Genomic DNA, 25,104 nt, shown 5'->3' on the forward strand with positions numbered 1-25,104 from the left:
TTTTTTAAGTCAAACCCACAATCTCCAACCTGGTGTGAAGCTTACTTACTATCTCACTAATTATTAAATACTAAACATTAGCACTATAGTACAAATACAATGAGATACTAATAATATAGGCGGTTACAAGTTTAGAACCATCTGTAATAATATAGATGGTCTCTAGTTTGAAACCATATATACTGTTTTTTTTATATAATTGTTTTTAGTTTGAAACCGTATGTACTATTATTGTCTATAGTACAGATAATTTTAAACTAAAATTGTTTATACAAATAGAACAATACAAACGGTTTCAATTTAGAATCATCCGTACTATTAGTTTGTAACCGTCTTTATTATAGCTTCTAACTTTGTTGTAATGGTTTGTTATCATTTTTTTATACGGTTCTAGTTTAGAGTTATTTATTTATGATATTGTTTGTATAGACGACTCTATATACCAATACATAATTATTCTACTAAATATATTAAGTAATAGTGATCATCAGCTCAATTGATATACATACAAAGAGAAATAGAAGCGTATAGGAATCTAAGTGCACTAAGGGCGAGAATCGAGCCAAACTCAGCATGACCCGATGTTGTCAAGCATGGTGAAAAGGGAAAAAAATCTTCAAATTAAAAGTAGAGCTAGAACTAAATCTAAGAACCTCAACAATCGCAATTGAAATTGTCAGAGTCGGACTACGATTTCTTTGATACGTGAAGTGTCTACGCGTTTGGAACTAGTAAAAGCACTTCGTGTGCAACCAGACAAGGTAACAGCAGGTAGTCTTCCCTTGTGTGGAGTTTTGGGGGGCAACACGCGGGGCCACAGAAGGATCCGAGACACGGAAAGCATGGTCGAAGGGGTCCAAAAAGCGTAAAGCCACCGGTCCGCGCACCCACACACCCGCAGCCCCTCCTGGTCCCACAGATCATCGACACATGCCGTAAAGCCAACCCAAACATCCGGTCGCAAACCAGACGCCGTCCGGGCGGGCCCCACCGCGCAGCCAGGCCCGCTCGGTCCGTCGCGGTCCAACTCTAACCCACCCCCGGTTCGAACGGTCGGACCCCACCACGTCCGACTCGGCAACTCCTCCCCCTCAAAGTCTCCCCCACTCGCGAGTCGTCTCCGTGTCACCGACGCCAGAGCAACCGCTTCCTTCTCCGCCGCCTCCTCCTCCATTCCACCACCGCTCCACGCGAGTCCCCCCCCCCCACCACACACATTCCACAAGAGCAGAAGCGCAGGCTAGGATCCGCGGGTCCGCCGTGCCGAGGGAGGTGGGGACATCGAGCTCCGCCGCGGCGCGCGCGTCTCCGGCCCGGCGAGATGTTGGGAGAGCTCCTGTCGAAGATCCTGCTGTAAGTCCCGATTCCCGATGAAATCCCGTCCGGACGCTTCCTTCTTGGACGGATGAATGGGCTATGTTTCGGTGCTGATTCTGGTGCCGTGTCCTGATTTCGAGCTTGGTTTTGGCGACGCGGGCACAGGCTGCTGTTCGGGTACGCGATGCCGGCGTTCGAGTGCTTCAAGACGGTGGAGACGCGCCCCAACGACGCGCACTTGCTCCGCTTCTGGTGCCAGTACTGGTGAGTCGGTCGGTCAACTACCACCTCGGGGTGAAGAATTTGTTTGAATCGATCATGCGTTTGCGTTTGCTGTTGATTTCTTATCGGTTATCTTGTCAGCCCGCTTGTGTGATTGCGTGTTTCTTCTTTTCGTTTCTGATGTAGCGTGAGATTCAGAACTTGGATAACGTGGTTTTATGTGTATCATGATGCTGACTTTAGTTCGTCTCCCTTTAACCTTTCGCTCCCTAACATGGAGTGTCTTTTTTAATGTGTATCTATGCAAAAGTTCATGCGAAATGATTGTGCCAACTTTATTTCTGCCTCCCTTTAGTTTTTCCATTGCAAACTATTCATTCTTTGTGGTGTATTAATAGTTGGATGTTAGGTAGATGACTGGATGATGACACCTCAATCCTGCATTCCACCAACAAAGTAGTGTCAATCAGAGAGTTATTTTTCATTCCTCAGGCGTTTAATTGTTGATTGGAAGCTCTATGCTTTTTTAGGCTTGACATAAGGGGGCAAGTTCTGTTTCAGTTTCAGATTTCTGCCCTTCGCCACCTAAAAGTTGGCGCGAAACTGCTAAATATTAGTAAATGTTTCAAGACTTCTGCTTGCAATCAGTGCTCTGGATTAGAACAGGGGGATCAATTCTGCTGCATTATTTTGTACATGACTACATGTTATAGAGGCCTCAACTAAAAAAGGGTTTGGGTAGATCAATGACTGTGATGAGAGCGGGAAAAACATTCCTAGCACTAATGCTACGAGTTCAAGGGTTTCCCATCATCTCTAATTTAGTAACTAGTAATTGCCATGCCGTTTATTCCGTCAACGTTGATTTGTAACTGTCCAGGTTTTGACAAAGCCATTTTTGCGATAATGACATGCTTATTGATATTTAATTGAAGGTACATGCTACCAGTCCCTTATGTTTCATATTTCGTCAGGACATTTCAAAGATTTACTAGAAGTATGCATAATTTTGTTTGTATAATTGGAATTTATGCATTCTCTTGTAAGGACCCCAGATGCGGAAACATGCTTATTTTTTAGGTAAAGGAATAATTCCTCACATGCCACTGGCTAAAACCTAAATACTTGATATGCCATTAGGCCCCACGTGTCAGTGACTGGGATGGGCCCACGCGTCATAGACACACGATGACATATCAGGGATTTGTGAGTTTTAGCAATGGCATATAAGGAATTACGCATAAATTTCAGTTTATCCACAAAACTGAAATTGATTATTCATCAGCCTATCCAATCTGATTACCATTACTTTACTTTATACATATATGCAGCATAAGATCTATGGCAGTTAGGATGTATTGATATTCCTTCATAGAATCCCTCCTTCAATCTGAGATTGAGGTGAAAAAAGAGTACCTCTTACCCTAGAGACTTCAGATAACAGATTTCCAATATCTTAGCCTCATACAAATCCCAGAATTGCAACATCTATGTCCTTTGATAGTTTGGCACATAGCAATGCAATTGCTTCTTATGCCTTTTACTTACATGATTCTTAGATGTAAGCTATATATTGGACTTACTGTTAGTCATTGTACTTTACTTAAATGTCCCTTAGAAAATCTATGCATATATGGTTAACTGTAGATTTTACATTTTTTCTTTCCATTAAAAAATTGCCCATGTGATTTTTACTTCAGATATATGTGATAAGTAGTTCACGAACATGTGCATTCAATATGCTAGAAACGGTTTGGCTTTGCATGCTATAACTGAGACTCAGATCAATGCTATTGGTTTACTAACTAGTCGAAGGGCCTGCGTATCTTTACACGAAAGTGACGAAGATTCATCTAATCTCTTGCCTTGTTTAACAATGTGAAATTGATTCCTTGTCTAGTCATTCGGTTCATCATCTCTGACATAAGAAGGTTGATTTTGTTTGCAAGAGGAGCACTTCCTGATACATTTAGTTTACCTGTGTGATCAGACTTGAGCATGAGTGGACTAGGTCAATACAACACCAACAAAGCCTTTGTCCCAAGCAAGTTGGGATAGGCTAGAGATGAAACCCACAAGATCCAACTAAAAAGATAATGAGAAAATAATAATAATAATAATAAAGGTACTAGTAATAGTAAAAAAGTAATAACGGTACAAGGAGACTGAAGTATAAGTTCTGGTTCTGGCACGTGGATTGCTAACTTCCACGCGCTTCTAGATATTACATTTCTTCAAGTGTCTCTTTACATACTCCTCCCATGTTAGGTTTGGTCGATCCGCACCTCTCTTCACATTCAATGACAAACTAAAATACAGAATGTTCTAAGACTCTTGTATCATTTTAATCGGCTTAATTGATCGATGAGAAGACCAATTCAAAGTACAGGATATATACATGCTAACAGTTGAAAACTACTTTGTTACCTAATGTACATTGGACTACAGCATGAAGCCATTCAAAACAACAGATAAGAAGCTTCCAATTGGTTGGAGTTCAAAAGAACTGATAAAGAACTTCCAATTGGTTGGAGTCTTATGTGTGTGTGTGTGTGTGTGAGAGAGAGAGAGAGAGAGAGAGAGTTATTATTGCACATGAGATGCATGGGTGTGGTCATATGAGTCCTCCTTACCTATATTTGACTATGATAATTTTGGTAAAATTACACTCAGTAGGTATCACTAGTAATCTTTCTCTTACTGGACCAGTTTAGATTGGACAATAGTTTCATCATCCTATTGGATGGAAACATGGCTTTCTAAAACACAAAGGTTTAATTGAGTTGGAAAATGTTTATAATTTAGTTATTTCTTGGAAATTCTACTGCGATGATGTGCAGGTACTTCGTGTTGTCACTTATTGGGCAAAAAATGTTTACAATCCAGTTATTTCTGTACATTATATTATAGTCTGGGCTGAAAAAATCGCCATCCTCATGCTCTATCACTATCAACATGCTATTTCAAATTCTGGTGTTGATTGCTAGTTAAGTATGAAAAGAATATGTTACATATAGTTACTGGGGAAATTTTGTTTCATGGCAGTTCTTTGCGGTCCAGGGTATCCATGCCTGGTGTTTTTTAGTCAATAGTCATGTTGTTTGTTTTAAATGATCTCAATCAAGGAGATTTATACTACTAAGAACATGTTTTAGTGATGAAAGATTTGGTAAAATATGAACTGCTTATTCACTTGAATGGCTTTTCAGTTAATACCCTGGTAGAGCAAATAGGAGACTTTAGCAGTATATACTGGGAGTTTTGAGCTTACAACAAAGTTTCGATAGCATGTAGTTAATGCTCTGGTATTCAAGCTGTGTTAAGAATAGCACAGCAACTGTAAGGTTTTTATGCTTTTATCTTTTTGTAGAATTCACTAGACGTTTGGGGGTATTAGTATACATACCATCAAGTTAGGAAATAGGATTAGTGTTGAATAAAACAATGAGCATGCACATAAAGAAAATGCTGTAATAGATGAAATAGCAAAATAGTTTTGAATTGGTGAGATCCATGACTACAAAATATTTGTACATCATGTTTGTTATTACATGAACTACCGGTGGTGCATCTGCATATGAGATTAATGTTGTTTATTTGTTTCCTATGACAAAATAATTACTGCTTCCTTCAGCTTATGTTTAAGTTCAAGTATCAGCCAGGCTAACAGATCCATGTAAATTTCCTGTTTGTGAATGTTTCCAGGATTATTGTGGCTATGGTGATAGCCTTTGAGAGCCTCATCTCTTGGTTAGTCAATGCTCATTGCCTACTTTTTCATTCATATTTGTAAAATCTACAGCTTATTCATGCATGTCTACTGTACTCCATGTCAGGATGCCAATGTATGGAGAAATCAAGCTAGCTTTCTTTGTTTACTTGTGGTACCCCAAAACGAAGGTAAGAGTATTCTGTTCATTCATGTTTTATTTTCTCCAGCACATGATATCTTTGTTTAAGTGAAATTTTGGTTTAAGTTGATTTTCTCCGACTCTCTGTAGGGAAGTGATGTTGTATATGACACCTTTGTTCGGCCCGTAGTGATGCAATATGAACCAAACATTGAGCAGAGGTTACTGCATCTGAGGGCGAAATCTGGGCAATTACTTACCTTCTACGTCAAGAATTTCGCGGACAAAGGAACGGCTTTCTTCATGGATGTCCTGCGCTATGTAGTATCTGACAAACCTGAAGGATCCAATGCAGAGGTAATGACATTTTTCTCCATCAGTACTACTCAGTATAGCATGCACTATATTAAATATTGTGATACGGGTACTGGGATAACTAGATCGCCCCGCCTAGCTCATGCTCTGCTGCGCCTATATTCCATAACATTAAATGTTTCATTCTTGACTATGTTTCTGCATGTGGGGTAAAGGTATGTTTGGTTCCTTTGCCCACCCTTTCCTAGCAAGGCTAGAGGACAAGTATGTTTGATTACTTTGTTTGGTTTGAATTTAGACAAGGTGAAAAAAAGATTTCTTTGCTTTTGAGAGAAAGCCAAATTGGCTCTTCTCTTCTAGCAAGGTTTGCCTTACCTAACCTTGCCAAGCAAGGCTATTTGGGCAAGGGTGGGCAAAGAAACCAAACATACCTAAGTTTGGAGATTAAATATGTCCTTCTGATTTGTTAGAATGTTTATAAGTAAATGGATATGGTTTAACTGAAAATAATCTGACCATGCATTTCTAATACAAATTTGTTTGTTCTTGGTAAAGTTCATATCCTACCATTATACAATCTGAAGGACGTGCAATATTGTTACTATAAATTTAATAGAGCAACTTGCTATGTATATTCGTTAGGTTTTCTTGCTCATCAAATTTTGATACCAGGTGATGAGCAATCCTACAATAAAGAACGGCTTAGTTTCTTGTTTCACGCTACAATAAAGCCCACAGTACTCAAAATTCCCCACGGGCAAGTTATTCATCATATGGGGAAAAAAACTTTCAAGCAAAGTAGCACTCAGTCAAAACAACCTTTTACTTACATCTATGAGCCCCTATCACCAGATAGCTGTTTCCGTTGAACATATAGAAAAATCATGCAAATTTCTTTACCTAATCTCATGAAGTTTGCCTGTTTTTGTTTTATCAAATTCTACTGAAATCTCACCAACAGACTCCAACCTTTTCTTTCCGACGAACCATGACACCTCACACATCTGAAGAAATTCCAAGTGGCATCAAACAAAGTGTTGCTACAAAGAAAGCACAGTCCCCCAACCCTGCCAACTCACTCCCTTTGTTTCCCTCTCACCGCCCCACTTTGACAAACAGACAGGAGCATTATCCAATCCATCCATGCCACTGCCAACTGTCATGGACTGAACCTCAAACTCAGGCCAAGGCTTGCCCCATGCGGCCCCTGCCGTTGTCAGTTCTCGCTGCTCCCATTCAATCCTGGCCCACCGGACAGTGACGCGCAACCGGTTCTATTCTAACAGGGAAAGCATCCATCTCGCGCACAGTGTGGGCATTTATCTGCACAAGAGCCGAAGGACCAACCTGACCACTCATCCTCTTCCACGAACCAATCCTGTCCACCTCTGAGGTTTTCTGATTTCTACCTCTGTCTTACAACGTTGCCTTCTCCTTCGTTGCATTGTCCTAGCTCCCATGAGCTGATGAATGCTCACTTCTTTCTGATCTGACCTGGGGAGTGCCTTCCTGTCATGGTCATGGTCTCTCGGTTATGAACTATGGAAATCAAAACCATTTTATTGGCATCTCGTCTCGTAGCCAGGGGCAAAGCTAGGTGAGCCCATCCCACCCGAGTGCACCCGCACCAGGGTCTCAACGATTTTTCAGTTATTAGGACCTTGTTTTACCTCTTGTTAACCACTCAAATCTAACTATGTGCACCAAAAAGCTACCAACAGAGACCACCTTGCACCACCATAGCGTTGGTTCTAGCTTTGCCCCTGCTCGTAGCATAAACGCTGCTTTTCCGTGAGGACCTGATTAGCCTGGTCCCTGGTAGTGTCACCGTGTCGACGGGTAGTTGCGTGTTCGGTAGACGCGGTCCTATATAATGTTCAGCAGCACAGTAAGCAGCGTTGTATTGGTACCCACCATGTGGTTCCATGTGCACGAATCACGACGCACTGATTGCAATGCACCAGAGACGGTTTTGCACTCGGGCATTGACAACGGTTGGTTCCTTTTTATTTTCATGTGCAGCAGAGGAACAAGAAGTCCGGATGGAACCCATTCGCGACCAAACGCCGGCCGCCGTCGCCGCCCCCGCAGGAGTCCATCTTCGACAACCCCGACGCCGCCGTCATTGCCGAGGCTCTGCGCGCTACTATCGGCGCCCAGCCCCGCCGAGCGCAGAATGGCAAGCATTACTAGACGAGAGCGACTCTTACAGCAACTTTATTTAGGAGATGATTGTTTGTACTTTGTACATAGAATGAATCAAAGAAAGGCAGAGAAAAAGAGAGTACATAGCAAAATTCAGCAATCCATTGACCATTGTGAAGAACAGATGTGTACGAACTACGAGGTATGGTTGAGGTGATAGAAATCGTTTATTTTTCTTTCATCAATGTACTTCAGTCTGCTTCATTTCTTGTTTTCTCATTTTTGTTGTCATTATTGCACTAATCATTAGTTCATGACGACTCAAAAATTCTGGACAGCTTCAAGCTAACAACTAATATGATGTTGTTAGTGTGCAATCAAGTAATCCTTCCTCTTACTGCTATAATCTCATCTCCATTTGTGCCTAATCCTAGCAAATTATTTACACAAATTACATCTCAACCAAAGCCCGAAAATTATAAGAAAAAAAAATCTAATCACACGAGAATGGGAAGAGCAAGAGAAGAAAAAAAAAGATGAACTTAATTGCAGCCAAGAACCGCGCGGCTGTCGCCGGAGGAGTCACGGCCGGAAGAGCGCCCCGATGAAGGTGAGGCAGCCGAATAGGAGTCGGCAGAGCGGCCCCCGCCAGCGCCGGCTGCGGCGGCCGGGGTCCTCCCTCGCCGACGGCGTCATCTGCAGGTACGCGTACGCCGCGTGCTTCACCAGCGGGTGCCGTATCATGTGTATGTCTCCGCAGCTGCCGCAGCCGCCGCCGATGCCACAGCAGGCCGCGGGAGAGCCCGCCGCGGCGTACTCCGGCGAGGACAGGATGTCCCGGAGGCTGGTGTACCCGTACCCGCCGCCACCGCTGCCGTTGCTGTCGTCGTCGCTGCCGGCGCCGCGGGAGATCTCGATCACCAGCGGTGCCCATCCCACGGGCGGCGCACGCTTCTTGGGCGTGCGCCAGTGCCGGAGCTCGAATTCGCCGGCCGCCGCGGAGCCGTTTGCGAGCGGCGAGAGCGGCCGGCGGAAGTGTTGCGACGGCAACCGAGACTCCGGCACGACGGCTGGCGCCGACGGCATACCAGAAGCGATCGAAGGCAGCAGGCTCGACAGGAGACGACTACTTGCTCGGGGCAGAGAGTGGGAAGAAGAGAAGAAGAATTCTCTTGTTTCTTTTTGCACGGGTGTGATATATAGCGCGGCTCTAAAAAAACTGCGAAATTGCAGGTCGGACGCTAGCCTGGCCCACATGTCATTGGCTGAAAAGTTGTATGGAAAACCAGTAGCGTGAATTTGGGAAAAATGCAAAAATATAATTTAAAATGAAAAAATTGCCGATACATCTATATCTGCAATTTTTCAATTTTAAATTATATTGTTACATTTTTCAATAAAATAATATTATTTAAAAAAAGATTCGTAGAACTAAGACAGAAATGGAATTTTCCTTTGGGTATAGTGAGCTAGAAATGGTTTGTCAGATCGTGGCTGGAGGTGGTCGAGTGGGCCCACAACAATTATTGGATCCACATCAGCACGGGGGCTAACTTTGTTCCCATAGTTTTCCATCGTTAGGTTGTATTCTTGATTTCATTTAGGTTTTACTAATTGTGTATGATATAGTTTGGCGTAATTGCAAAGCCTAGCACTTATTACATAAATTTGGTGGATACTTCCGGAAATTGTAGGTTTTTTATCATTGAATATCTCGCACTTCGTAAGTGTTGTTTGAGAGAGACTTATTTACATATTAACACATATATACTACTTCATCTGATTATAAATGTTGATCATTTTAGATTTAAGCAAAAATATTAGAAAGTAAACTAAATAATCTTGTTGCCATTCATTTATTTTGTATTGGGAAAGACAACTTATTTATTTGTGAAAGCGGTAGCATTTATTAAGGAAGAACAATAAATAAGGAAAAGGGAAAAATACATAGAGTTTTAAGATGACTTACTTTTAGAGAAATGTTGAGAATGGTAAACCAATCTATATTTATAATCAGAGAGAATATTCATATTTTTTTTGAAAGGTGCCATCTAATACAGAAAAAATATAGTATGAAAACTTACTCTTTCACAATAATACACATATTTTTTATTAAAAAATCTATAGAAAGGTGTCTTCAACATAAGGATGCCTTTTCACCAGAGATGTCTGATCATAGCATCTGAGATGCTATTTAGGTGTAGGGGTTCATATTCTAATTGAAGCCTATCAGGTGGCTATTATATAGAGGTAACTTGGCATAACGTAGTTAATGCATTGTAGTCAATTTTAAAATAAATATGATTTTGTTAACATAATTGAGTGGTACCGATCGATATGAGATACTTCAATTTATTTGAAGTCGTTGGTGTTTTGCAGGATAAACAACTTTGTATTATCTTCGTTCCTTTTTATTTGATGTGGCTTTTGACATTTTTAAAATTACCACATTAGCTTTGTGAAAATTATATTATTACATTCGTCTTCAGAAAAGTTTTCATAAAAGTCTGGTTTAACGGTGTATATACATACAACTATAAAAAAATGGACAAAGTTACTTCTTCTCCAGGACTAGAAAATCAACACTTCCAAACAAAAAAAAAAGACTTCAAAGATCACAGCAAAAAATATAGCACGGTCGTATATTCACGACTGCAAAATCTCCTAATTTCCCAGCAAGAAGAATAGCCGGTGGATAACACCAAAACATCTCTATCGCAAGCTTGGGGCCACTGCAAAGGATTAATATTTCAAAATCAAGGTAGAGAATTCACAATCACCTGCCACTCTCGACAAATCGAATGGCCAGGATCAAGGCTAGCTGTGTCCCCTGGTATTGTAGTGGCATCAAGCAGTGGTAGATTTAAAATAAAAATAATTAAATATTTTATTTTTAAGCTCAAGGTTTGAATATCTTATTTGTTAAATTAGTGATGTCCTATGCACCTAGTATATATAATGAATTATTAAAAAATAAAAATTATCTAATATCTTATATGCCTTTTTAATCTATAAGTGGGTCTGCCCCTGATACAAGGCGATGAAGAAATGGTGGTGGAATTAGAGAGGTGGCACCTAATTTTGCCACATTTTGCTCACGTCGGCACAGCACAACGTCTGCTTTTCTCGTTCGATTGCTGCGGTGGGCCCGGGTTGTGGGCCCAATCGGCATCAGTCCGACTCAGCAATCCGCATTGGAATCTTGGTCCACGTCGGAGTGTTTTGTGCTCCAAAGTCAACATTCCGCATTAGGACTCTTTGGGAATTGTGGAACATCTATGGTGTGTTAGTTCAATGGATGGAGTGGGATAAGAGAGTAGCGATTTTTGTTTTTTGATGTTTGATTTAGGAACAGTAGAGATGAGATCTTTTCTACTAAATATTCTCTCAATATACTGGATAAAGTTATTACTCTAAATCGGTGGGATAAAGCAATTCATCTTTGCTAATTATGCTCATTAGTAAAATGATGAGTGATATTAGTATATTTATATTACTTATTGGTATATATTACTATAAGATTAGAATTTGTAAGGGTTAATATGCTAATTAGTGGTAATTAATGAGCTAATTAAAGTATAATTAAGGTTAATTAGTATTTTATTGTTAATTAGTAATGACTGTGGCAAGAATAATATTAATACATGTTAGTGCATATTGATTAGTGTATTATTAATGATTATTATTTAAAATTAAAAGATATAATTAGTTGATGATTCTCGTCCTCATTCGACCTCATCCCTCCAACCAAATAAAAAGAAGACTCATCCCATCTATTCAACTAAAAAAATCATCCCATCTTAAAAACAGAAACGAACCTATTCTATTCTACTTTACCTCTCAATCAAACACACCCTATACTGATGAGCTTGGGCGAGTGGTGCACAATGCATAGATTCTCCTTTCTTTTTGGACAAGTAGGATTCAGTTAAATTACACATGTACCTGCAGAGTTTAGGATAGAATATTTGGAGGTTGATTTGATGTTTTCATCAGATCTTATTAATATAATAGACCACTCTCATGTGGATTGTTTCACATATTTTCATGAGGTAAAAATGATAACCCTCGAGTTCTACCTCGCAGGCTCAAATCTGACTGCCATCTCTTCTGTAAGTGAATCATTGAAGCTCCTAACATTTTTTTTTATTTAGAAAAATCAAGCCAACCATTGGTTACTCAAGTTGGTGCATCACATAAATTACATGAATCGTGCATGGTATATGTAATAACAATTGTTTTTACAAAACCGGTCTAAAGCAAACTCCCATCCGATAGATTTATCCAAAGGCAAATCAAGACAAAAGTCATAATCTTCAACATCCTTGTTTGTGAAGCGTCTGTAAGCGCATCTACATTTTTTCGGATGATATATGTGTTTGGTCATCTATATGTTTTATTGAAACATGATCCATGAACTATTCTTTCCGAATAAGGGTCTGTTGAAAGCATAATCGTGTACAAATTGTATAGGAAAGAACTCAATTCACGTAATTATGCATGTGCTGTGTCTTAACACTACTACATATCAGGTTATCATTACCGGTTCAAAACTATCCACTGTAGATTTTAGAACTGACGGTAAATTAGCAACAGTGATAATTATGAATTAACACTACTGACTTATGAACCAACAGTGATAGTAAGTATTATTATCGGTTCTCAGCTTGAATGGGGAGTGATAATCCAACTTTTATTGCCAGTTCTAACCTTAAACCGGCAGTGATAATCCATTCACATGTAAAAAATACTCTACCGCGAACTCTTCGATATAAGGATCTGTCTCAAGTTTGATCTCAAACTTGAGACAGAGATGTCATATCAAAATATTCGTGGTAGAGTATTTTATATCTAAATCTAAATTCACATCAGATTCTCAATCAACATTAGGATCAATGTGCCCTATGGTGTAAAACTGCTCAGAGCTCCTAGCTCTTGGTAGAGCGATTTTGCACTGCAAGGCACACTGATCCATGTACTCAAGTTTGTTCATAATTTAAAACTACAATATTGTTAAAACTGTAATGACAAATATGAACAGATGTTGCAAAGCTGTTGTACCAAAAGCTCTCTGACTTAGGATCTAGCCTTGTAATATTGCACTATACATCGAAGAGCTCTTGGTACAACAGTATTGCATCATCCGTTTAACATCTTACACTCTCTGAATGACAATAGTACATCTAAATGAATAACAGAAATACAATCAACTTGAAGCAAATATGTTTTCTGCCACTCATTTAGTTGGCTATTGTCATAATCTTGAACAATCAACTTGCCACTTGTTTAGTTAGGGAGATGGAGGAGACGAGGTGACGGGCTTGGGAGACAGGTAGATGGGTCGGGGTTGGTACTACGTGAAAAAGATCATAAGTGACAGGTGATAACCGTTATGGGTGACGGGTCCCGCACTCATTACCCCGAACGTGTCACTGATTACTAGTCGTAAGTAACGGGTATGGATCCATCACCAATGAGGTCATTGGTAATGGGTCACAACTTAACCCATCACTAATGAATGTCATAAGTGACGGGTTATAACTGTGACCTGTCACTTATAAAAAACCATAAGTGACGGGTCATAATTGACTCGTCGTAAGTGATGGGTCACAGTTATGACTCGTTAGTTATAACTGATGAACGTTTTTTGTGTTTTTCAAACACAAAAAAGTCAAAAAAAAAATTACCTGAGCTATCCCAACACAGGGGGCATCACCACTCACACCACTCATCACGTGTCACATGCTATTTTTTACACTATTTTTAAACTCTGTGTTTAGTAGGAATCGAACACGCGATCTCCGCTTGCGTGCGTTGCCACTTACCACCTCACCCTCGCATGCGTTCTGAAGGAAGCCGGATATTTTATCCTTTTAACATTTTTTTACAAAAGGCCATAAGTAGCGGGTCACGGTTATGACCCGTCACTTATGACTATCATAAGTGGTGGGGTCACAGTTATGATATGTCACTTATGACTGTTTTTTTTTGTTGAATTGTAATTTGATAGGTGATTCGGAGTGACCTTCGGTAAAATAGGCATAACTTTTGCATACGGACTTTAATTTTGATGTTTTTTGACTCTACGAATATCTACATAAAAATTTACATCCGTTTCACCCTACTTCATCAACTTTGGCAAGTTTTTTGAGGCCAAAACAGTCTGGAAGATTGAGTTCTTGCATCCTAAAGTTTCTGCATTATTTTTGGAACTCGCATTTGTGTGCATAGCCACCACCTCTTACATCAAACTTGAACAAAATTACACAATGATTCCTATCCTAGTGCTACTGAGGTGAGAAAAAATAAGAGAAAATTAAAAGAAAAATAAAAAAATTATAGCATCATGCTATGTACATATTTAATATATAAACAAAAAATTAAGTAAGTTGCGATAGAAAACTAATTGACTAATACATCTAATGATTGATTAATTAACATTCCTTCCCCTGCTCTATTTCATCAAACTGATCATTAGTGATAGGTTACAAATGAACCCATCACTAATGACTCTCTAGGATAACCTGTCACTGATGAGTTGATCATTAGTGACGAGTCACAACTTGACATGTCACTTACAATTGGTAATAAGTGATGGGTCACAACTTGACTTATCACTTATGACTGGTCAAGGATGATCTATCACTATTCATAAGTGACGGATCATATTATGACTCGTCATTAATTCTATGTCTTCTTTGTCTATTTTTCATGTAGTGTGGGGAAATGAGGTGACAGGCTCGGGAGATGACGAGGTCGGTGATAGGCTCGGTAAACGGAGAGGGCTTGAAGAAACGAGGGCGGCGGCGAGGTGGCTCAGGCTCACGGAAACAAGGGCGACCGTGAGGTGGCTCAGACTCGCGAGACAGTGACAGGCTCAGAGTACATGGAAGACAGGCCTGGGGGTAGAGACTATCAAAGTGGCGACAATGACCATCACACCACTTCAACCATCACTATTCTTCGGGATCGATTTCTGGAGATTGGGAGCGAAGTGAGATAGGTAGTGGATTAAAGGAGCCGTGCTCAAGATTTATAGAAGGATCATCATTGTCAGTTTGGAATACGAATCGGTAGAGATAATTAGTATCACTGTTGGTTCGTATTCACTCAATTATTGTTCAATTATTGCTCTCTCGATGAGCCTATGAACTAACAATGATATCGAATATCACTGCCGATTCTTAACAGCTCATGGTTAAATCTGCCAGTTCGGCTTATAAACAGGTAGTGATATTTTATCATAGTTGGTTCATATTCACTCAATTATTGTTCTATTGGTGAGCTTATGAACTAGTAGTAATAATCCTCATCGCTATCGGTTTGGAATATGAGCCGACATAGATAAGCATTGTCACTGTCGGACCGTATTGGTTCAATTATTGCTCTCTCAATGAGCTTATAAACTAACAATGATATTGAATATCATTGTCGATTCTTAACAGCTCATGGTTAGATCTGTCGGTTCGGCTTATAAACCGGTAGTGATACCTTATCATCATCGATTATTTCTGAATCAACAGTGAAAGGAGAGCAAAGATGGTATTTTTTTAGTAGTGTAAGATATATAGCTCTAGCAGCCTGTTACTCCTATTCTCAAAACAAAACAAAAGAAAAGAAAAAAAGAGAGACGAAATATATGTCATAGTTGGCGCCTATTATATTGCCTTGCCTTGGTTAGGAATCTTGCAATTTTTATGGGATAGTACTCCAGCTGGTAAGCTTGTAACGACGAAGGTGTTAATATATAAGTTTTGCTAGATCTTAATGTATTGGTGGTTCATTTTCTCTATCGGGAAGTGCTGGTACCTGAAGGCCGGGAAGGCCATTGGATATGAAACTAATCACAGCAAAGTGCAGTCAAGACGGCTGTTGCAGTTCCTTTGGGCGATCTGTCTCTAGCATCACATCAGATCGTAGCCTGGTCTCAACTCTCCATTCTCCAGTCTCCAGCAGGTGTCTACCTGGTGTTTTGTTTTGTCATTCTACTGCTTGATTGGGCTGGGCATTTTGCGATGGAATCTTGGTTTATATACTTGCATGGCATCTTAATAATGTACTTAACCATGGTGGAAGCACTCGCTCTTTATGCTCAACAGTCCAGCCTCCACATTGGAAAGTCTTACTTTCAGCAACGAACAAAGATTAGTTAGGCCAAGTGGCCAAGGATGCATAAAATCATTTTTTTTTCTGGACAAGTTGGATTCAGTTAAAGGCTTAAAGGGCATATTATTATACCCGCTGAATTTTGGATAAAATATTTACGGGGTCAAAGTAGGGGAATGAAATACTCTAATCAAATAGTAGTAAATGAAACTTAGCTAACCGATGGTTTGTCCAACTGGCGAACACAGAAATCAAATGTTGATTAGTCATTTAACTTTTTTGGAAAAAGTTCATTTTACTCCCTCAAAGTATACTCAGAGTTCACTTAACCCCTTAAACTTTGCTTTAGTTTACTTAACCCTCTAGCTTCCTAAAACCAGATCATTCTTCACCTTTGCTTGCTAATGAATTCCGATTTTGCATACGTGGTCACTGGGGCATCCAACGTGGCCAAAGGCGCCCATGGTCCTCTCTCTCTCTCTCTGTGTCGACATCACGAGCTGGTCGGACTGCTCCAAGGAGGTGACTTTTCTAGAGACCGAAGTGCTCGAGTGCTTGGAGACCGCCGACGAGAACGATAATGACCTCATGCTCATTAGTGGCCTCATGGTGTTCCTGGTGTACTGGCTAAGGCAAAATAGATTAGCGGCAAAACTTGCCTTAGTATAAATACATGTATAAGAGTTGTACAGGAGATTGTTATATATCTATACAAACCGATCTCAGCTTTAGCGTAGAATCCAAGGCGGCACCTAGAATCAATCATCGAATTATGGATCAACACAGGGGCGTTGCAATATCCAATCATGCTGGAGCTGATGGACAACCCGGTGACATGGCCATCAGCAAGATGTATGATCGCTCATATCCATCAAGCGATGGATGAAGAACGGATGGAGAAGCCCCATCACCGGCGAGAGGCTCCTCAGTGCGTGAGATCATCGAGTAATTGGTGCTCAGCAAGGGAGGTTCGCTCCACAAGATGAGTAGCAAACCCCGGTGTGCCGTGCGTGTTCGACAAGGCTACTGCGGCCACTGCCGGTGGCGTACAGCTTGCCATGGCGTTCCTCGTCGCAAATTGTCCAGGGTTGCCGCTTTTTTATCCCTAGTTCAGCGGGAGTGGACAGGATATTCCCTTAGCCTGACTCTAGCGACATTATACATCATATGTACCCATTTAAGAGGTACATGAGAATTTTTAAGAAGTATGTACGAAATCAATCTCGTCCAGAGGGCAGCATCGTCCAAGGTTATACAATCGAAGAGGTAGTCGAGTTCTGGATCGATTACATGGAGTAGCTCAAACCAATATGTGTGCCCATGTCTTGCCATGAGGGTAGACTAGATAGGAAGGGATCATAGGTAGGAAATCATTTATTGCTGACTTTGCCACGTTATCTAAAGCCCATTTCACGATTTTGTAACACATAACTGAAGTATCCCCACATATCGATATGCATAAGGATATGCTACGAAGAGAGAATCAAGACTGTACGGAGGCTTGGGTCACAAAACAACACAACCGCAACTTCAACAACTGGTTGGCAGTGTGATTCAGTAATAATAGTTCAACAGAGGATAATATTGGTTGGTTAGCAAGATAGCGAAGTCACACACTCGTGAAATTTGAAGCATACAACATAAATGGGTACACCTTCTATACCAGAGTACGGGATAATAAGAGCACGATATAAAATAGCGATGTGTGCATAGATGCCTACCAGGACAAACGTGGGGTCTGTGCATACTAAGGGTACATAGAGGAGATTTGAGAACTCGACTATGTACGTTTCAAGATCCCCTCTTTCAGTGTCATTGGGTTGCACTCTCAAGTGTGGTAGACAAGTATGAAATAACTATTATTGACCTCAAACGTGCCACATACAAAGACGAACATCAAGAAGGATTATCGGAGTTACGAATGTCATGGATGAAGAAAAGTACAATTAATTTGATTAGTACCCTCTTGGAGATGGTATGGCCCTTAACGAAGAATAATTTCCAACCGGGGCCGCTTGCTATCTGCGCGTTGAACATCAAGAAGGGCTGATTGTTAAAGTTGTATGATATTAATCAATTGTTATGTACATGTATATTGCAATGTAATATGTTAAAATGATTCATACAAAATTTTTGATCTCATTAATTTGGAGTTTGTATGAATTAGTTATGAATTTTGCTAGTTTTAGTTCAGTTTAATAAATACATCTAATGTTCAAGGTTACATTAATTACAAAAATGGGACCTACACCATGTGATAGTACACATTGAACCAAAAATTTACATAAAAGTTTCATCTCATTTGGAGTTTGTATGAATTAGATATGAATTTTGCAAATTAAAATCAATTGTCTAGAAAATCACTAGTTCAGACAGTTCATAAAATAGCACCATCGTACTATTTATTACGGACAGGTAATAGTAACAAGCCATCTGTACTAATAATATTACAGACGTTCTAAGTACGAGACCGTCTGTACTATTAAATAAGTATAGACGATCCTATATGAAGACCCGTCCATACTACTATTAGTACAAACAGTGTTTTACTATGACTTGTCTGTGATTAGGCGGTATAAACACTGTTTTGTCCAACTCGTGCCGCCACCAAGTGCTTTCCTAAACCCTAGCCACCACCAAGTTCTCGTGCAACTCACCGGCGACCTCGATGACCACGCTCTTCTCCAGCAACCTCCCTCCCTGATGACCTCGGTGACCTTCCTCCCCGACAACGGATCCACACCGCCCCTTCGGCCTCACTATCCATGGATTCATGCCGCCCCTTTGGCCTCGCCATCCTCAGCAACAAGTACGCACACCTCTCTCCCTGCTCTCCCTCCCTCCTTCCCTATCCTTAGATCCGTTGTTGTTGGAGAGATCTCTGCATTAGAATTTCCAATCCAACAATTTTATCTCAAGATTTGCCACTGGTTGCATGGATAGCCATGATCATGCTAAGTAGGCAGTATCTCAATTTTTACTATCTTCAGAATATTCAACGTGCAGTAATGGAGTGATCAATTTCTCTTTTGCCTGCACTCCAGTTAGCAAGGATTTTATCTCATTATCTTTGTATTGCGGAACTTTAGCAAGGATTTTATCTCATTATCTTTGTATTGCGGAACTCCAGTTAGTTCTTAGTTTGTGTATATTTTGTTGTGACATCTTGAATATGTCTCTTCCGGTTACTCTGTGAGTTTCCCCTCCCCCTCCTCTGATCTGAGTAATATGGTTGCATGTGTTATGATACTCGATGATGAATGGTACATGTTTATACTTGATTGATGATGAGTCAAATTGCTGAAATTGGACATGTTCTCTGAGTACACTAGTTTAGGTCTGTGAATTCTTTAGTTGTTAGTTGAATTTGACAGCACTTGAAGACTAATTGGTGTGTGTCTCATTTATGTTCCTGTTCATTGATAAACACCTTATGGATTGGTTCTTCATTGTGCTGCTTGTTAAGTTGATCCTTGGATCAGTGCTGCAGTTAGTTCAGTGTGTGCTTCGTATACTTGGTACTAGATAAATTGCTAGTTCAATTTTCTATTACTATCTTTCGCAATATGTTTATCTCTATCTTGGCAGTAGTTTTCCACTTCTATGCTGAGTTAGTACATTTTTTCTTGGCATTGCAGTACTGTCTAAGAGGAGTCTTTGATGCTAGAGAACTTTGTCCAGGTCCTTTTACTAGCTGAAAGCTTAGGAACACTGCCCAATTGATGATATTGTCAATAGGACAATTAGGGAGAAGGACTTATGTTGTCCTGGGGCCAATTGTTATTCTTTATCTGAGAGCAATATTTTTTACATTTACATGTTGTTCAATACTTTAGTTGTACATGATGGATGGTGCTTTTCCTTATGGATTGTTGGCACATTCTTGCAAGATCATGTTTAGTCAATATATGTTGTTCCGCTCTTGTACTTTTATTTATAGAATATTTGTCTCCATGCTCTTATTATTGCATTATATACAGTACTTTTGAGGTAGATGGATGTGCTTGTGTGAATGGTGGACCGGTTGGTTGACTTGGGGAGATCTGGCTGCTTCTTTACTCTTCTCTTGACTAGCGCTATGTCATTCCCTGGACAGCTGTTTGTCCTTCACTTTCCTTAGTGTTCTTCCTTTGTTGAGGGTTCTACTCTCTTCCCTGATATTTTCGTTGACTTGCAAAAGATATTGATGATTTCCTTTATGGAGGCTTGACTATATGACCAAGTAAGATATTTCTATAGCCACTCATTTTTATTGTGTTTAATTTCTTTCCAGAGAGCATTTTGCAAAAGTGGCTTGGCTGGATATTTAGAAGAATTATATCACAATTTGTATTTCTACTTTTGAAAATGTATTCCTCTGGAACGCACGTCTAATTGGTCTTGTACCCCAAAATGGTAAGCGTTTTTCCAATGGATAGTGGAATCCAGTTGAATATCGAATTTGGGTTTTCTTTTTCAGAATAAAAACTATATGGCCTCCAATAGCCAAATTGTATGAGCTCTTAAGGGTGCACAAATAATTATGTATCCTAAAAGAGTATACAAATATTTCCATTATAGTTTTGAAAATGTATTCCTTTGTTATTATTATTTTGCTAACACAAGTTCTCTAAATAGAAATTCTTCAAACAATAGCAATAACAAACTTGTACTATTATAACAAGTTCCTAATAAGCATATGACTTTTACTATTTTGAAGATGACGTCTAGGGATGAACTTGAACTGTCTCGTACCTCTTCTCCTCAACAAGAAGAGGTCACTGCTCAACAAGATGAGGAGGCCACTTTTCAGAAGCAAACAAAACAAACTCAGGTGCAAAAGCGAAAGTGAGGTGGTCAAGGCAAAAACCAAATGCCCACGGGTCACTACACCATAACTCATGTTAATGGGGAAGGTATGCCAACAAAGCCTCAGCAAGCTCAGACGATATTTCGTAGAGCATACGCCTCACTTGAAAGGACTAGGGTCAGAATAACTTACCCAAAGTAGAAGGTTATGCTGCAGAGCGACAAAAACTTCTTGTGGAAAACAATTAAAGGCCAATTTGACTTCTCTGAAGGATGCTCATTGGAGGCCTTAGAAAGACTAGCAATAGCCAAAATAGGAAATGCGTGGAACACCTTCAAGAGCGAGCTGTATAATACATATGTGAAGTATGATCTTATCCTTAGTAATATTACTTATGGGTACTTGGCGGATCAATGGATAGAGTTTGTGATGAGGTGCCACTCTGAGGAATTTCAGCAGCAGAGTCAGGCTAACAAGGCGCGTTAGGAACGCAACACGCACCCCCACAGTCTTAGCACCAGTGGGTACATGCGCAAAGAGTTGGACTAGGACAAGCAGGATGAGCAGGCAGCTTGGAAGATCTGCTCCACACCATTTTCTCAAATCCTAGAGAAGCGGGCCTGGAACTGATTTCAAGGAAGGGTCGTATGCTTGTCCGATGGTTTCATCACCTTCAAAATGACAGAAACCGAGCAAGTGGCTTAAAGGATCCTGCAACTTTCAAAAGATTCCACTCAAGGATCATTCCAGCCATCTCGGGAAAAAAGACATACTAACCTCGGCTTTGGGAAAAAAAAGAGCACTCAGGATGCATGCGTGGCATAGGTGTTACCGTTCCATGGAAGTTGGGATTCTTTGACGGCGCTGATTCATATAGGAGCCGAAGGAGAAACAAACCGAGCGCGCAGCCAAGCATGAACGGATGAGAATGGAGATTGTCACTGAGTTCGAAGCAAGGATGAAAGAAAAGATGGATATTCTTGAAGAAAGGATGGACTAAAGGATGGACAAAAGGATGGAACAACAGGTCGAAGAGCGAGCTATCAAGTAGCATGATGTAGCCACGACACTTGAATCTCCACCGGTTCAGCACTAGAGTAGCTGTGCATTTGTGCAACTTAGCGCTCTAGATAACATAGTCGATCAACATGACTTCCTTATCGATGGATTTGAAGGCGACCACCTCTTCGACGATATTCCAAAAGAGGTCATTAGCGAGAGATACCCCATCGATGATATAGAGGCGACCACCAAGTGCAAACTCTTACTGCCTACCACTGTTGGCTCCGATAACATCATTGAGGTTGGCACGGGCTTGACGTTCCCATGTGGTGGAGAATGACGATTCACAGAGTCCTGCTACAACCTGGTTACGCTAGGGTGTCAGTGGACATAGTATATGGGAATTGTATGTCCCTCCCACTTCCTATTCCCCTATAGGACGATGTTAGGACATATGGGGAGGCTGTCCACTCCTTCATCCAGTGGTCAAAAAAGTTTATAACACTGGTTGTCCCTCCACCACCTCCATAGCCTCGACGGTCGTCATCTCCAGTACACGACGGCATCAACTTCTCTTTTCGTCATGCTCCATCAAAGGTCAAATCTCCTTCTGCACCACATGAGCAACAACAAATGTCCAGCAAATCTAGCCAACAGTCCATCAAAATGGCACCTCCCAAAAAACACAGAGCCAACAAATAGTTGGACAAGAGTAATGAGGTAGAAGAACCTCTGTTAAACACCTATGTGGCTAGTCAGCCGTTACTAAGCAAGAAAGAGTTATAGTAATTAGGTTGGCCAAGTATGATTCTGGACGACCTATATATGAAGAGGTTCCATGAGGAGAAACATTTTTCTCCTTGTTTCAGCGCCAAGTACCAGCGAAACATTTCTTGCAATGAGCTGGGACCTTCCTCATGACCTTTGAGGATTTATTCCTCCTCTACTGTTATGACAAGCTAGACGTCGACCTAATGAGATGTTAGACACTGTAAGTGTTATTAATCACAGTCTATGCTTAATGAACCGCCTAACTCGTTAATATGCTCATTCATCTATATTACTCTTATGTGTAGACATATGATTCAAGAAGTCAGGAGAGAGAATCCAAGAATTAGATTCCTCGACCCATAGGTCGTATGTGGGCCAACGATCACTTGGTCTCCGAGGGAGGTCGAGAACTATGTTGTGGAGACCATGAACGGAACAGAAAGGAATGGAACGGATAACAAAGGGAAGGAAGGGGGTGTCAGTTCGAGGGGACCTAAAAGGTTTCCCCCCGAACCCTCGCTCTTTGTGGAACAAAGGAACTTATTCTTCTACTGTACAACTACCGAGACCATTGGATGCTAGTTTGTATCTATACACATAATCAACACTTCATATACTTTGATCCTAGAAACTATGACACATAGAGGTATCCAGATCTGACAGACTTGCTGATAAGGGCGTTCATAATGTATGTTTCGATGGGTGGGCTTGTACAAAGAGAAAAACCCTTGACGACCCACCAACATAAGTTCCCAGTAATAGTTCCTCCGTCGCACATCAATTTGCCGTTATAATATGCATTCTATAGAACTAAATTTACCATGCACAAATTTCTACAGTGTCACAAGCAGCCGCAGGGCACCAATATCTGTGGGTACTATGTTGCCCAATATATGATACAAATCGTTAGCTCTAGTGCACCAGTATATCTACCGGTTACTGTAATTATAGTATTCGTTGTGTTTCTATTATTGTGCCTAACTTTTTTTCTTCTTCTACAAACATATAAATTTCCTACAAATATTCTTGAGAAGGATAATCTCATGTATATTTAAAAATGGTTCATCTATTTCATAAATGCGGAGATCATAAAGGAGAGCGGCGAATTTTATGATCGTGACAACTTTAGGAGCTAAGGTTTGTAATCTCAATAGAAGCTGATCAGTTTAATATATTGAAAATGCTTACATCTTGCAGTCTATTGATTTATTATACCTTTATAGCTAATGATATAGAAAAAAAGTAAATGAACTCATTACTTACTTTTAATTCAGTGTGCTACAACTAATTTATTGGTTTATTATCAGACACAAAGTTGACTCAAGAATAAAGAATGCTTTGCTTTGTTGTGAATGAAAATGACAAATCTGGAGGTCAAATGTGCTGTGAAGCCTCCATATAAGGTGGTAAAGGCTGTAAATGTTATGAGCCTTTGTTTATGACTTAGTGATCGAAATCAACAATATTAACATTTTACTTTTGTTTATGACTTAGTGAGTTTCATAATGACTTTGTATGATATGTGCATGACTTTGTGACATTGAATGAAGATATTTGATCTGTTGTGTGTATGATCTATATATGATCTATTGTGAATAGAGTTTGTATGAACTATGTATGACTTTGTTGAATAATCCGTGTATGATATGTTGTGAATACATTTAGTAATATATAAATTTAATATTGTATAAATAAATATACAGATAGTTCTAGACCTACAAGGCTACAACCGTCTGTGATATTCCTATAGTACATACGGCTCGAAATGAGAGCCGTCTGTATTGTACCAAGGTCACAGACGGCTCTGCTTGCGAGCCATCTATGATATTTTTATAGTACAGATGACTTTAATCACAAGCCTATGTATAAATCTTATTTTTACATACTCTTTTTTACAAACGATTAAAAAAATTTCCGGTACGAGATTTACCAACGATATGTACAAATCATTCCTCTAGCGGTGGTAGCATACATGGAGCAAAAGAATTCTACTATGGAAGGTTAGTAGACGAATCCAGCAACGTCCAAGAGGTACGTAAATTATTGTTTATTTTGATTGAATCAAATTGTGGGTACGTAAACTATTGTTTATTTTGGTTGAATCAAATTGTTCTAAAAGATCCTAGAACGTCATGGTTTCCGCTTACATCGAGACCTGGACGAAGCTAATTCAGAAGCGGATCTAACATTACTGCAGCAAAAGTGCAGTGAAGATGGTTGTTGTAATTTTCTTTCGGCGATCTGTGTTCTGCAGAGTCCAGAGTGGAGCACACGAGGCATCAGACGAAGTATCTAGCTGGTGGTTCAATTGTTACAGAAAGGACACGGCTAATGTTCTGTCATTTGACAGCTTGATAGAACACTCACAGTGCAGGTTTAAACAAGTCTCAGGAAGTCATATTTCAGCTAATTCACTAGGCACTTAAAATTACTAATCACTTCATGTGCATTCGGTTAGCGAGCTAATAATTGGTTAACAACTAATAATTGCTCAAGAATTAATAATTGATCAAAAGCTTGTGCACCCATAGGTGTTAGAAAGAAGCTATGGGAGAAAAATGAGTTGGCATCGATGCTAGATTTGAC

At 40.1% G+C, this 25,104-nt stretch overlaps 2 protein-coding genes across 3 annotated transcripts; one reads left to right on the plus strand and one right to left on the minus strand.

The window, feature by feature from the left end:
• The first annotated feature begins 1,113 nt into the window (after nt 1–1,113).
• On the plus strand, nt 1,114–8,091 carry LOC133904915 (putative HVA22-like protein g). Of its 2 annotated transcripts, none has more exons than XM_062346561.1 (6): nt 1,114–1,353; nt 1,483–1,581; nt 5,245–5,289; nt 5,376–5,439; nt 5,541–5,747; nt 7,728–8,091. In XM_062346561.1, exons 1-6 carry the CDS (start codon nt 1,322–1,324, stop codon nt 7,896–7,898), a joined length of 618 nt encoding a protein of 205 aa, XP_062202545.1. In that variant the 5' UTR covers nt 1,114–1,321; the 3' UTR covers nt 7,899–8,091. The 2 variants fall into 2 exon arrangements, with proteins under 2 accessions (XP_062202545.1, XP_062202546.1); XM_062346562.1 differs by having other exon boundaries at nt 1,116–1,353; nt 7,731–8,091.
• A 131-nt stretch (nt 8,092–8,222) lies between these two features.
• LOC133904916 (uncharacterized) lies at nt 8,223–9,098 on the minus strand. Its single transcript, XM_062346563.1, has one exon. It carries the CDS (start codon nt 8,934–8,936, stop codon nt 8,433–8,435), a length of 504 nt encoding a protein of 167 aa, XP_062202547.1. The 5' UTR covers nt 8,937–9,098; the 3' UTR covers nt 8,223–8,432.
• Between the last annotated feature and the right edge of the window lie 16,006 nt (nt 9,099–25,104).

The sequence above is a fragment of the Phragmites australis genome, chromosome 22 (genome assembly GCF_958298935.1).
Source record: "Phragmites australis chromosome 22, lpPhrAust1.1, whole genome shotgun sequence".
Classification (NCBI taxonomy): Eukaryota; Viridiplantae; Streptophyta; class Magnoliopsida; order Poales; family Poaceae; genus Phragmites; species Phragmites australis.